Source organism: Ranitomeya imitator, chromosome 3 (genome assembly GCF_032444005.1).
Source record: "Ranitomeya imitator isolate aRanImi1 chromosome 3, aRanImi1.pri, whole genome shotgun sequence".
Classification (NCBI taxonomy): Eukaryota; Metazoa; Chordata; class Amphibia; order Anura; family Dendrobatidae; genus Ranitomeya; species Ranitomeya imitator.
The window spans coordinates 445,194,983-445,210,749 of record NC_091284.1 but is presented as its reverse complement, the minus strand read 5'-3'; the positions used below and the strand labels follow the sequence as shown (position 1 = coordinate 445,210,749).

The 15,767-nt window shown below is 41.4% G+C and overlaps 1 protein-coding gene across 1 annotated transcript in view; it reads right to left on the bottom strand.

Annotated features, from left to right (window-relative positions):
- Positions 1 to 2,828: 2,828 nt before the first annotated feature.
- VKORC1L1 (vitamin K epoxide reductase complex subunit 1 like 1) overlaps positions 2,829 to 15,767 on the bottom strand; it is a 29,186-nt gene continuing 16,247 nt past the window's right edge. Inside the window, exons 2-3 of the mRNA XM_069757372.1 lie at positions 7,758 to 7,867; positions 2,829 to 4,315 (exon numbers count right to left, since the gene is read on the bottom strand). Of these exons, the coding sequence (XP_069613473.1) occupies positions 4,089 to 4,315; positions 7,758 to 7,867 (337 nt within the window). The 3' untranslated portion in view covers positions 2,829 to 4,088. The remainder of the gene's footprint in view (positions 4,316 to 7,757; positions 7,868 to 15,767) is intronic.

Below are 15,767 nucleotides of genomic sequence, written 5' to 3'. Positions count from 1 at the left end.
CCCGGTAACCAGGGTAAACATCGGGTAACTAAGCGCAGGGCCGCGCTTAGTAACCCGATGTTTACCCTGGTTACCATCCTAAAAAGTAAAAAAACAAACGCTACATACTTACCTTCCGCTGTCTGTCCTCGGCGCTCTGCTTCTCTGGTCTGGCTGTGAGCGCCGGGCAGCCAGAAAGCAGAGCGGTGACGTCACCGCTCTGCTTTCCGGCTGACCGACGCTCACAGCCAGAGCAGGAGGAGAGCAGAGCACAGCGCTGGAGGACAGACAGCGGTAGGTAAGTATGTAGTGTTTGTTTTTTTACTTTTAGGATGGTAACCAGGGTAAACATCGGGTTACTAAGCGCGGCCCTGCGCTTAGTTACCCGATGTTTACCCTGGTTACCAGCGAAGACATCGCTGGATCGGTGTCACACACGCCGATTCAGCGATGTCTACGGGGAGTCCAGTGACGAAATAAAGTTCTGGACTTTCTTCCCCGACCAGCGATCTCCCAGCAGGGGCCTGATCGCTGCTGCCTGTCACACTGGACGATATCGCTAGCGAGGACGCTGTAACGTCACGGATCGCTAGCGATATCGTCTAGTGTGACAGTACCTTAATGCAGTAAATAAGCCCCCAATGTAAGCTGAAAGATAAGGAAAACAGGTTATATTACCTGGGGGGGTGGTTCGGGTCCGATGGGTGTCGCAGGTCCGGGTCCGACGCCTCCCATCATCTTGCGATGACATCCTCTTCCTCGCTTCCGTCGTGGCTCCTGCGCAGGCGTAATTCTCTGCCCTATGCTGTAGATAAGCCTCTAATAGCGGTGGCCGCAGCTTATATGCGAAAAATGAGGTGACAGATTCTTTTTAAGTGTTATAATATCATGGCCATTATTAGTATGAGGTGTTGTCCTGGCACAGATCCCATCTTTCAGTTTTTATGGTACTGTAAGATGCAGCATTTTGGTGCAGTAATGTCTGCTGAAAATACTTAATGTGTGCACAAGTCCTATTAGTACAGGGAAAATGGGATAAGAAACCTGAAAATGAATGCAAAATGTAAACCACATAACATTAGCGCCCTGGTCAGATATCACGTCCACCATGAAATGACTAACATGCAGTGAGTCAGACTGGACTCGGGCCAATGAAGCAGCTGAGCCTACATCTTTAATTGGAATGCGTCATCATAGATTGGCCTATTTAAAGCAAACCTGCCAGTAAGAAGGTAACTGGGAAACCAGAGGTCCTGTACCTGCATAAGACAAAATAATACCTACTCAGCTGTAATCTGCGGCTCCATAGTGCCAAAATTCATGTTGTGTATCTCTATGGAAATTAGCGGGAGAGTCCGTTCACGTGCGGTCCTTGGCTCCTCTCTTCCCTGTGGTACCGGGAGAAGTGGAGAGGAGGACCATGAGCACGGATTTGCCCACCACTGTGAGCCTTGTAAGAATGGGATTAGGCCATGAATAAGCACTAGTGATGAGCGAGAGTACTCGTTGCTCGGGGGTCCTCCGAGTATTTGTTAGTGCTCGGAGATTTAGTTTTCCTTGCGGCAGCTGAATGATTTACAGCTACTAGCCTGCTTGATTACATGTGGAGATTCCCTAGCAACCAGGCAACCCCCACATGTACTCAGCCTGGCTAGTAGCTGTAAATCATTCAGCTGCCGCCATGAAAACTAAGTCTCCGAGCACTAACAAATACTCGGAGACAACCCAAGCAACGAGTACACTCGCTCATCACTAATAAGCACCATGGGCAGTGTATTTACATCAGCACCTCATGTTTTCTAGGTACATTTTTACTGACAGGTGCCCTTTACCTAATGCCATGATTGTGTAGTGTTTACTCGTACCCTTTAACCTTACCCTTGTGGAAATTAGCTTTTTTACTGGAAGCCAGTACATTTTCACCAGGCCATGCTGCCCTCTATTCCAGCCTTGAATGAGGTCCCGCACAGCACATTTACGCAGGATTACAGCCATGACTGTTCGGAGCTGCAATGCCACCCGGATGGCCAGGACACAGTGGCGCACTAAAAAGTAATGTTTTTGGCTTTCAGAAAACCTGTTTCTTTCCACAAGGAGAACATTAAAAAGTATTACATACACACGATACCACCATGACATTAGATACGGAGGGAATCATGCAATGATGGGGTCATTTTAAAGTGATCCCATTCCCCAACTGTTAAAGCACTACAACCCCCAGCATGCACCGACAGGCTGCAGGTGGAAAGCCTTAAGTTGAAGATCACCAATCCAGATAGAAAATAATGTAACACTATTTAAACACTGCGCACATCTTCTATGCCATACATGACAGGTAATTCTGACTTTATATACAATTCTCCTGGCATATGTGATGCCCGGCGATAACCAAGTCTTCTCAGGTGACAGATCATTTTATACACAGTTGTGCTCAAAAGTTTACATACCCCGACAGAGTTTTTGCTTTCTTGCCCTTTTTTCAGAGAATATTAATGTTAACACCAAAACTTTTTCTCCACACATGGTTAGTGGTTGCGTGAAGCCATTTATTGCCAAACCACTGTGTTTTCTCTTTTTAAATCATAGGGCCAAGAAAGCAAAAATTCTGCCAGGGTATGTAAACTTTTGAGCACAACTGGATTCCATTGGTCACTTCCTCTAGACAGCCAAGATCAAGGGTATTCCAACAAAATCCCTCACCCCAAACAAAGCCAATCAGAAAATCCCATCCCTGTGAAGTGATGACCATATGTTACCTGCACAATCCATTCAACGCAAGGTCTATCTGGCACAATACAAGGTTTACATATACTGGCTATGGTAATTGACACAGAGCACTTAGGCCAAAAGAGAAAACAAAAAAAAACACTCAATTTATTAGACTCCTACACAGCCAACGTGAAGAACCCAGAAACGGAGGATATGTTGGATGAAGAATGGTCTCATACAAAAGATTGACATGTACAGTATGACACCAACTACTTGGTTCATGAGCTGCATAGTAAATTATTAATAAGGGCAGGCAGTCCAGGGTCACTAACAGAATAAATAAAAATGGAGCAAGAAACCCAGACATGAGCCATCTCCAGTGTGCAGGGATGAGATACAGAAACATTAGTAGCCCCCACTGAACAGGGAGCACTGCAAGATTTTGGAGGTGCCAGTAAATACGGAGGTGTCATAAGCAGCTTTATATGGGGGAATGATAGATGCGCCACAACTTCCAGACATACATGTAGAAGTGGAGCACAAGTACTTTCTTGGTCCTGGTTTTTAAGGAATATTCCATTACTACCCATCAATGCTAATTCTCACAGCCATGAAGGTCAACCTTCAAACACGTTACCACTGCACATGAAACCTTGCACCTTGGCTGACTGGGCTGATGCAATCATTCGAGCTGACCAGAAGTCCACAGCCATTTCTAAAGTCTTTCGTCGGCTCTGCAGTTGGTGAATGATTGGAATTCAGCATCATTCTGAAGCTAGTGCAAAATGCTACCCTCAATGTAGCCTTAGAGGGCTCTCACACACTGCAAAGTTCTCCGAGGTGCGCTTGGTGGTAATAAGCAGGAGGTTGTATTAACTCTACTCAATATGCATAGAAAGGAATGGACAATGCAATTGGCTGCTAATATTGTTCTCTGAAAATTCAGAAAGTGCCAGTGGCAGCCAAGGGGTACATGGCAACCTACTATACCAATGGTAGCAACAAAATACACATCTAAACCAATCAGCCACAATAAAAAAAATACCCGCATTGGAGGATTGACACACATACATATATAAAGAGAGGGAGGCACAAAGGAGGGAGAATGTCGCCAAGAATAGAGAATGTGCCATTCAACAGAACACCTTGGTAAGTACAGTTAAAGCTTGCCACTTTTTCTTTTTATCAGCATTGCTCCTTCATCCAGCCATTTCAAGTGGAGGTGCCATTGCAAACACACATATCCAGGGCCCTTTCAGTCAAAAGTTAAAAAAATAAAATAAAGAAATTGGTTAAGATTGTTCTTGGAAACGATCTGTCCCCCAACCAATAGAGGTGTACTGCAAAATAAACTTTAAGGAAGCCATGTCCTTCAGACGCCAGTCAGAGTTCGCGAGGCCTCATTCTTGTTTGTCCTGCAGTTGCTGTTTCCATGCTTCATTCAAGTAAACTAGTCGCTTGTAGTTGATGATAAGGAGAATGAAGTTCAGCAAATAGGTGGTGACGCAGATAACACAGAAGTTCTTCAGCACAAAGTACAGGATGTACGCGAGGTAGAGGGATCCTACTACCGACACTATAGAGCTGCTCATTAACACTAGTGCCGCTACCGCACTTACTGTCATACCTGGAAGAGAGAAGATACAAGTCAACGTGGGCTACAAGATGATGTGAAAAACATGGAACATTTTAAAGAAATTAAACACTGCTCTGATGTAACCATTTTTCTTTGAAACTTTAGATATAGTTCCTAAATCCGGTGACAAAACTGCTAACCAAGTGTTGGCCAAACACAAAAATATCTACGAGTCCACTGCTCAAAAATGCAATAGCTGTCATCTATACAGGAGACGTGGAGAATGCGTCGTCATCAGTAAATTAGAAGATGGCAGCTTGTAGCCTAGAGGAGCAGAGACCGGGTGTTTGTATAGTAGCCAAGCCAATAGCATTTTTTTATTTATTGCACTTGCTTATATAATGCCATTAATTCCACAGCACTTTACAGACATCACTTTTCCCAATGGGGGTCACAAGCTACATTCCCTATCAGTATGTCTTTGGAGTGTGGGAGGAAACCAGAGTACCAGGAGGAAACCCTCGCAAACATGGGGAGAACATACAAACTTCTATCCTTGGTGGGATTTGAACCCAGGACCCCAACGCTGCAAAACAGCAGTGCTTACCACAGAGTTTCGCTTGTTGGCAGACATCTGTACTACATGGGTATCTAATATGGCCGCCACCCCTGTAGGACAGATTACCTACTGTTTACCTCAGCCCCCTATGTTATCACTGACATTATAGCAGGAATACAATGTGCTATTCAGGGTAAGGACATTTGGATGTGACACTTATTTCACAATGACAGGATTTTACTTTGTGCCCCAAATATCACGCTCTAGTCAAGCTCTTGCACTAAAAAGGAGGCAAGATATAGAGATAAGCCTCATTTACCTTAGTAATAAATGTGCCATAATAAAGATACCCCATTCCCTTGACGCGGCCAGAGATGCATAGATTTCTCACCCCTAAAATTAGTCTCCATTGGTTAATGCATTCATTTCATGTAGCTGAACACATCACCATGATGACAGAAAGACAAGAAACTGCTTTTTAAATTATTCTCTTTTTTACTAGAACTTTTCTGCAAAGAGCATTGGGAAACCCTGAAAAAAGAGAATAGTTAGGAGGCCTAGAGCTCCACCTTAGAGGGGTGGCTGCATGCTCCACATATCATTGAATTGGGCGCTACCATAACCTCCATACCTTGTTATGCGGCAGAAGTGTTTAGACTCGGCCACGAATGTTCACACGTCATGTGGATTTTTATTTATCTAAAAAACCTGCAGCAGAAATCTATTGCAGTAGTGGAGGGGAAAAAAAAAAAAAAAAAAAAAAAAAAAAATCGCACAACTGACTGGCTGAAAAATCCACATGCAAATCAGTTGCAACGCAACGGCACGAACAATGAACAGGATGTGGATCATAAAGTCTGCAGTGTCTATTATTTCATGTGGATTTGGGCTGTATCATGTTAATATAAAATAGCCCACTCACCTGCATTACTGGCTGGACATCAAAAGATTCAGTCAGAATCATGTACAGAATCTGTGCCTCGAAACGGAATGTGTGAACATGTCCCTGTAGGACAGCAGTTATAATGAACGCTACATCCGAGAGCTGCGAGTGATTACAGAACAGGCCAGCAGCCCAGAACAAGGTGTATATGGTGCATAATATGGTGCTCACAAGAGCCGTGGATAAAAAAAGTACATACACCATGGGACTCCATGTGGACATGTGCCATGGAGAGAGAGATATATATAGATAGAGATATAGATAGATAGAGATATAGATAGAGAGATAGATAGAGAGATAGATAGAGAGATAGATAGAGAGATAGATAGAGAGATAGATAGAGAGATAGATAGAGAGATAGATAGAGAGATAGATAGAGAGATAGATAGAGAGATAGATAGAGAGATAGATAGAGAGATAGATAGATATAGATAGATATAGATAGATATATCGATAGATATAGATAGAAATATATATATATATAGATAGATATAGATAGATATATCTATAGAGATATATATATATATAGAGAGAGAGAGATATATATATATATATATATATATATATATATATAGACAGATAGAGAGATATATATATATATATATATATATATATATATATATATATGACGCTACCAACCAGCATTTCAAAACTTGCTCAAATAATTGTGACACTGTATTAACAAGTGCTCACCAAGCCCACATTTCGCCAACACCACCTGTAATATACCGTTAATTTCCATCAGCAATAATTGAATTTCCGTCACCTATCTCACACGTACTAGGATACATTGCCCAGGCCTCCTATAAGTAGCTGTTACCACATCAAAGCCATCAAAATGTATTTGTATCGCTCAGGAGATGCAGAACAAAAAATGGCTAGACGCCTTCAAAAGCTTTTGGTCATGCACTTGCTCAGCCAATATCTCTGGCTCGCAATAAAAAGAGGACTTTCCTATACAGCTTTAGTGTTGGTCCATATCCCTTGAGGGAAAAAATAAAATAAAAAAAATCAAGTATATGCAAGTCGAAGATCCGCTATACATCTTAGGCTGGTTCTACAAGTTCAACATTCGCAGTCAAAGCATGGACTGCAACGTGTGGAATAGGAGCAAGGAGGTATCCTGAACAGCTTCATAAGCATACATGAGCTCTTGAGTTTGGGGCAGGAAACCACAGATGGTCTGGATGTTGTAGTCTGTACTCAGACAGTTTTCAATGCCGGACATGTGAAACCAGCCTTTTACACATTAAATGATCAGTGGTTTTGACTGACATTAATCTAAAGTAGCAGCAAACATATTATGATCGGAGAACAATCCCAGCTTACTGCAGGGTAGGATGGAGATGACTTGTGGACAACAGCCCGGAGGAGATTCAGCTCACCGAAATGAACTGTGCAACTAAGTAGATGTCACCAAGTGTTTCTGTATGCCTGATAATTAGGAACCAACAAAAAGACAGCAGGGACATAAGGGAACACAATTACAGTTAGGTATTCACATAGGAAATTGGTTTTCTTTGCATGTTTACGCTTTGAAAGGAAACTGCAGACTGCTTTACAGAAGTGCAAGATCCAGTCAGCTGAAGTCCAGGGTTTTTGGTGGTTCTTCTCTTCTCGGACACCAAGCCCAACTATTTCAGGATCCAACTATTTCATACCATGGGGTCTTCATGAGGAGATGCAGGTTATATGGGAAGTTCTGAAAAGGCACTTCATTATATGCATGAACATTTCACCCAATGACATATGTCGGCCATCTACACTCTGAGCCAGGACATACGGTGGATCTTTCTTCATACTGAACCATCAACACTTCGTCAACGTCATAAATGGCAGTTCACATGTAATCTGACTCAGGTCCGACTATAAACTAATGGTCCAACTATAAACTACTTTGTTGAGGCTTCTCATCTCTCAAAATAGTAATCTCTTGTCCATGCCAGTGACACAAAAGGTTAAGAGAAGGTTACATAATAAAAAGTACTCACCGAGCAGCATCTGTAGTAAATAAAATACAAGCCCAAAGACACTGTTTGGCTGATTCATTATACTATCCTTTCCAAATATGGACCCCAATAGACCAAATCCTCGACCATATCTGCAGGATAGAAAACAAAGATGATGAAGAGCCCCAATAGCGTTACAAGCTAAAAAGATACCTACACACCCCCTAGAGATACAATCTCCTGTTAAAAGGGTGGAAGTTTTGCAGATAACCAGGTGACAGGTGTAAGACAATGGTCATCCCATAACACAATATGAAAACTGCATTGTACGTGTTTGTGGGGGTGACTGTGTGGAGGGAGCTCTCCACATCCATCTCATGATGGCTAAATTACATAGTCTATCTGGAACAAAACACCTAAGGAGATGAACTGGAATATAAGTTGGAGTGCATGCAACATGTAAGCGCATGTTCAACAATGGCCACTAAACAGACAACCCAAGATAAAAACATAAGCAAATAACCTGCAGTAAATAAACAAGAGTGCATTAAAATAATATAGGGTGCTTAGTTAATATAATTTTGCTAAAAAAAATAAAAAAAAAAATGTAAAAGCCATCTCACGACGTAACGGTGACCCTATTTGGGACGGTCCTAACCTCTAATATTAAAACCTTACCATTTGTAAGTAATGTGCATGTGAATAAGGGATGTGAAGCAGGGTTGTGGAGTCGTAATCACTTTTGGTGGAGTCCAAGTCAGTATAAAATGGACCGACTCCTAAAATATGTAACAAATTGGGTACAGTAGTACAATGAAGTATGGGCTCTAATTTTTTCATAATTAGGAAAGTTATGAAATGTCCGTTAAATGTCTGTTATATTCCTAGTCTAAGCTTTTAGTTGAGATTAATCGGTGCTGCACTTTATGTACATGTTCAATAGTGAGGGAGTGCTGTGGAGTCGGAGTCGGGAGTCATGGAAATTGAGGAGACGACAGTTTGGCTTACCGACTCCAAGCCCTGCTGAGAAGGACTGAGACCCGGCTAGTAGACACACTGCCATGGAGAACCACGTGAATGTAATGTCCAGCTCCGAGAAAAGGCAGGCCACACCTTTATATGCACTGCGTGCAAACAGACTGATATAAAAAACCTAGAGAGAAGAATTGGAATAGAAGTGTGTGTGCATGCAGTGTGTGTTCACACTGGTCACTAAACAGGCAAAACCAGTGCATATAAAGGTATGGCTTGCCTTTACTTTGAGCTGGACATGACATCCCATAGCTGTGTGTCCATCAGCCGGGTCCCATTCCTTATCCACATGCACGTCACTTGACAAATGGTAAGGGTTTTAAATATTAGACGTTTGTACCGTACAGAATAGGGTCACCGTGACGTGGTGGGATGGCTTAGGTTTTGTTTTAATCAAAATTATGTTAACTAAGCACCCTATATTATTTTCATGCACTATTGATGTTTGTTTACTTTTTATGTTTTTATCTAGGGTATAGTCTGTATCTGGATCTTACAGCAGTGGCCACAGCTGAGTTTTGACCCATGCTGTTAACCATTTAAATCTTTGACGGCAGCCTTTAACCCCTTCACCCCTAAATCTGTTTTCACCTTCCTGACCAGGCCAATTTTTACAATTCTGACCACTGTCCCTTTATGAGGTCTTAACTCTGAAACGCTTCAATGTATCCCGGTGATTCTGAGAATGTTTTCTCATGACATATTATTCTTTATGATACTGTTAAAATGTATTTGACAAGACTGGCATTTATTTGTGAAAAAAATTGGAAGTTTGGTGAAAGTTTAGAATGTTTAGCAATTTTCAAACTTTTAATGTTTATGCCCTTAAAACAGAGAGTCATATCGCACAAAATAGTTAATAAACAATATTTCCCACATGTCTACTTTACATAAGCACAATTTTAGACTATAGAGACGGAAAAAAAAACGATAATTGTCTGTATAGTCCTAGTATATCAGTGATTTGTTTCCCTTTATGTCCATAATACGTTTTTGACCTTATAGAAAACCATATTTCAAATATTGTACATTGATGGGTCAATTTTGTGTTTCTACGAAGCTTTTATGATAAGCACAATTTTGGAAACAATTTTTTTGTTAGGAAGTTAAGGGTTAAAAGTTAACCAGCGATTTCCCATTTTTACAACAAAATTTGCATAACCATTTTTTAGGGACCACCTCACACTTGAATTGACTTTGAGGGGTCTATGTGACAGAAAATACTTAAAGGGACACTGTCACCTGAATTCGGAGGGAACAATCTTCAGCCATGGAGGTGGGGTTTTTGATTCACCCTTTCCTTACCCGCTGGCTGCAATATTGGATTGAAGTTCATTCTCTGTCCTCCATAGTACATGCCTGCGCAAGGCAAGATTGCACCTTGTGCAGGCGTGCACTATGGAGGACAGAGAATGAACTTCAATCCAATATTGCAGCCAGCATGCAGCCAGCGGGTAAGGAAAGGGTGAATCAAAAACCCCAAAACCCCACCTCCATGGCTGAAGATTGTTCCCTCCAAATTCAGGTGACAGTGTCCCTTTAAAAATGACACCATTATAAAAACTGCACCCCTTCAAGGTACTCAAAACCACATAAGGGTATGTGCACACATTTTGGATTTTCTGCGGATCCGCAGAGTTTTTTGAGGTGCAGAAACGCTGCAGATCCGCAATTGATTTACAGTACAATGTAAATCAATGAGAAAAAAAAAATGCTGTGCACACTTTGCGGAAAATCCGCTGCGGTTTAAAAGAAGTAGCATGTCACTTCTTTATTGTGAATCTGCAGCGTTTTTGTACCCATTCCATTATAGAAAACCGCAGGGGTAAAAAACGCAGCAAATCCGCAAGAAAACCGCAGCAAAAACGCACAAAAAAACGCAACAAATGCGCAGCTGCGCTTGCTGCCAGGAGAGGCAGAATCTGCACCAGAAATTCCTAAGCCTAATCCGCAACGTGTGCACATAGCCTTAAATAATTTTATTAACCCTTCAGGTGAATCACAGGAATTTTTGGATAAACATTTAATTTTCTTTCACAAAAATTTTCCTTTAGACGTAATTTTTTTTTTACTTTCGCAAGAGTAACAAGAGAAAATGGACCATACATTTTCTTGTGCAATTTCTCCTGAGTGTGCGGATACCTGATATGTGGGGGAAAATCTACTGTTTGGGCACACGGCAGGGTTCGGAAGGGAAGGAGCGCCATTTCACTTTTTGAATGTAAAGTTTGCTGGCAGAATTAGTGGACACCATGTCATGTTTGGAGTGTGCCTAAACAGTGGAAAAACACCATAAGTGACACCATTTTGGAAACTCTTTATGGAACTTATCTAGAATGTTTACGGAGAACCTTGAATCCCCAGGTGCTTCACAGAAGTTTATAACGTAGAGCGGTGGAAATTTAAAAAAAAAAAAATTCCAATTTTTTTTTTGCTCCATATTTTGCATTTTTATAAGGGTACCAGGAGAAATTGTGCCATACACTTTGTTTTGCAATTTCTCCTGAGTACACCGATACCCCATATGTGGGGGAATACTACTGTTTAGGCGCATGGCAGGGCTTGGAAGGAAGGAGTGCTATTTGACTTTTTGAATGCAAATTTGGTGGAATATTTAGCAGACGCCATGTTGCATTATGTGCCTCAACAGTGGAACCCCCACACAAATGTCATCATTTTGGAAACTAGACCCCCCTTTGGGACCATACCTAAAATGTATATTGAGCACCTTGAACCCCCATGTGCTTCACAGAAGCTTATTGTGTTAAGCTGTGAAAATAAAATCTCATTTTTCCCACAAAAATCTTTTTAGCTACAAATCTTCTATTTTCACAAGGGCAAAAGGAGAAAGTGGACCCCAAAGTTTGTTGTGCAATTTCTCCTGAGTTCAGCGATACCCCATATGTGGTTTAAAACTACTTTTGAGGCACAGTGCAAAGCTCAGAAGGGAAGTAGCGCCATATTACAGGGCAGATTTTGCTTCACTTGTTTGAGGGGGCCATGTTACAATGTTACATTTACGATTTAAACCTCTCAATAAATTTATCTAGGGATGCAGTGATTATATTGACACCGCAGGTGTGTCACAGACTTATACCATAGGGCAGTGAAGAAAAAATTATTTACAGTTTTACCACCAAGATTGTGATTTAGCCCCAAGTTTTACATTTTCACACTGGGAAATGGGTCAAAATGGCAGCAGAATTTGTCCCACAATTCCTACTGAATACCCCGATATGTGGCTGCACAGTACTACTTAGCCATACAGCGTGACTTGGGAGGAATAGAGCGCTATTTGCCTCCTGGAGCACAGATTTTCCTAGAATAGTTTGCGGCTTTCATATAAAGAGCCCCTAAGTGCTAGAAAAGCAGAATCCCCCTCAAGTGACCACATTTTGAAAATTTTTTGAAATTTGGGAATTTATCTACAGGTGTAGTGATGATTTTGATTCCATGGGTGTTTTCCAGAAATAGGCAGCAGTGGATGTTGCTAAGTGAAAATTGCAAACTGACGTTGTAGTGAGCAGTACATTACGCCCAGCTCATGCTTCTGGAGACACGCACCTGTAAATTAGGCAGGCTCTCATCACTAGGGTCATTCCATACATTCACAAGCCAAAAACTACTGGCTACAGACTGTTCTTTGAAGGCAGGCACAAAAAGGAGTCAATGTATATTGTACATGAAACTATTCTCAGTAGATTTCAACAGTTTGATTTTTCAACAATAAAATTAAATACAAAATACAGTGTTATTACTTGGTAACTTACGTTACAAAAAAGGAAAGGCAATTGTCCTTCATGAGACTGCCACATTTTCTGTTCTGGTAAACAGGGGTGAAGCACTATTGTTATTGTATTAAAACACCATAGACCCCAGAAACTTTAAAAACTGTATTTTAACCTCTCATTAAAAGCAATAGTTTTTATTAAAAGAAATATAGATAACTTACGGTACCGTACAGTATAGTACCTTTCGTTACTAAGCTGATGGTAACTTGCGTTACAGTAAGTTACCATCATCTTTGTAATGTGAGTTACTATATTGTGTTGTACACTACCATGGAATGACCTATTACAGAAAAGCCCAACAAGTGGGCGCTAAATGTGGTTTAGACACACTGGGGTTCAGATGGGAGGGGGCATTTGGGTTTGGGAGCGGAGAATTTGACAAATTTCTTTTAGAGAGTGAGGAGCCATTTCACTTTTCCAGAGCCTTTGTGCTACCAGTAACATGGAATCCCCTATATATCCGTTAACAGATGACAGATCTGAGTGAGGACTTGCTTTTTTTGGGGAACATTTTACATAATGTTTTGAATCACATTTATCTGGCGCTCTACGCTGAGCACTTTAAGGTTTTCCATCTAAATCTCTGAGTGACATGACAGATGAAACCCCCGAGGGATCCATTCACTATAATGAGGCAGCAAAGTTTTTTTTTTATCAGATAAATTTTTATTGAACATAATAAATGTTATCTATTCATACAACAAAGTGCATTTGTGTTTTTCATTTTAACAAGAAAATATACCCCTTCTCCCCCCTCCCTCCTTCAGATAACCAACCCCAACTTTCCCCCCTCCTCCCCAAGAAGATCATTTTTATTACAGACAAATTGTATTATTAACATTATTTACCACAACCTCTTAATCATTCCCATTTAGCCATGGCTGCCATAGCTTTTGAAAAAACCCCATCCTATTCCTCTTGGTATAAATGCTTTTTTCGAGCTGGACAATATGATTCACCTGTGCGGTAAATTCTCGTCTGGTTGGAGGTTCCTCCCTAATCCAGTATCTCGCAATCACTTTCCTTGCAACGAAGAGCAATCTAGCTATTGCCATTTTGGCAGTTTCATCGGCCGACAACTCCTCCACATACCCAAGTATACAAACCACTGGATCCCTGGGAATCGCACATCCATAAAGCACTCCAATTTGGTTCAACACTGCTACCCAATATGAAAAGAGCCTGGGGCACACCCACAACATGTGGAGCATACCCGCCTCAGTCTGAGTGCACCTAGGGCACTCAGAATCCAATCTCACTCCGGCTTTGAACAACAAGTCAGGTGTCCTATAGGCCCTATTAACCACATACAATTGCGAGAGTCTCCCAGGCTCACTCATTGACAATTTAGGTATGTATTCCAGAATAGACCCCCATTTGTCATCGTCTATTTCCCCCAGTTCGGCCTCCCATTTTCCTCTAGCTTTAATCGGGTAATCCTCCAAGAATGTGTGTAGTAAATCCCCATATACTTCCGATATAGCCCCCTTTGTTCCATTGTTATTTAGAATACAGTCTAACATGAGATCTTTCTGAACCACTATGGGCCCCCTCTTCCTCTGTGCCTGAAAAGCGTGCTGAACTCTCCTATATTGATACCATTTTAATCCCGGAAACTGAAATTCCTGCCGAAGCGCATCATAAGATCTAAGACTCCCACTGTGAATCAATTGTCCTAATAGCCTAATACCCTTTTCTCTCCATTCTCCCATTCCTTCCATATGGTTAAATTCTTGAAGAGATGAGTTATCCCAGATAGGTGAAAATTCCGTGAAGCCCCCAATTCCCCTAATACGCTTCAGCATCTGCCATACTCTATGAATTAAATTCATGGTGGGAAAGCCATTCCCCAATTTCCTAAATAGTCCTGATTCCAGACCCAAGAGGCAGCAAAGTTACTCCGGACTCCGTCTGGCCTTTTCAGAAGTGCACAAAACTGTGGCTAATAGCACTTTTATGCAATCCTAAAAAGACGGACACCGCCGGATCACAGGTCCTATGGCGTCCACACTGCCTCATCATAGGGAATTTTCCGAAAGTGGTTCTGTCTGAATCACGTATTTCAGAGATTCACTCGGAAACCCTGGTGTAAACACTCAGTGCAGAGCGCAGGATAAATGTGCGCCAATCATTACTGCGATCTTTGGGAGGCAGAATGAAACAAAATCAACAGCATGTGAAGAATTGGTTTTATTTTTTTTGGGCCGTTCCTCGTGTAGTATAAGTATATAGGCGACTTTATTCTTCGGGTCGGTGCCATTACAGGCTGCTGCTGACACACTAAAAGATGCTTTTTATTGTGAAAACTAGTTTTTGCATCATCACATTTTGAGAGCTACAAATTTTTCCATATTATGGCCCACAGAATCATGTGATTGCTTGTTTTTTGCGGGACGAGTTGACGTTTTTATTGGTACCATTTTTGGGCACATGACGTTTTTTGATCGCTTTCTATTCCAATTTTTGGGAGACAAAATGAACAAAATTTTACCAGCAATTCAGGAATTGCTTTTTGTTTTAATTTTTTTTTTATAATGTTCTGCGTGTAGTAAAATTGGTAAGGCAGCTTTATTCTTCGGGTCAGTACGATTACAGCGATGCCTCATATATCTATGTTTTGGCACTTCTACACAATAACTTTAATAGAAAAAAATTATTTTTGCATTGCTTTATTCTGAGAGCTTTAACTTTTTTTATTTTTCTGCTGATGGAGCTGTATGGTGGTTTGGTTTTTGCTGGACAAGATGACGTTTTCATTGGTACCATTTTTATTTACATCCGTCTTTATTACCACATTTTATTGCAGTTTTGTTCGGCGGCATAATAAAGCGTTGTTTTTTTGCTTTTTTTATGGTGTTCACTGAAGGGGTTAACTAGTGGGGAAGTTTTAAGAGCGGGTCGTTACGGACGCGGTGATACCAAATGTGTACTTTTATTGTTTTTTTATTACACTTACAGAAATTTATTTATTGGAAGCAACCTTCCCTCCAGGACCCCATCCCTGCGCGATGCTTCTCTATGCTGACAGCGGCATCAGAAGGGTTAAATGCCCACGATCGGTGCTCAGCATCGATCATGGGCATTGCTGCGGGGACTCAGCTGTCACATACAGCCGACACCAGCATGCGATTGCTGCGACGCTCAGCGTGAGATACTGCTCTTTGCGGGAACGCACCTCCCGCAGAGCCGTATATGTACAGTGCATGTCGGGAAGGGGTTAAATAATGTG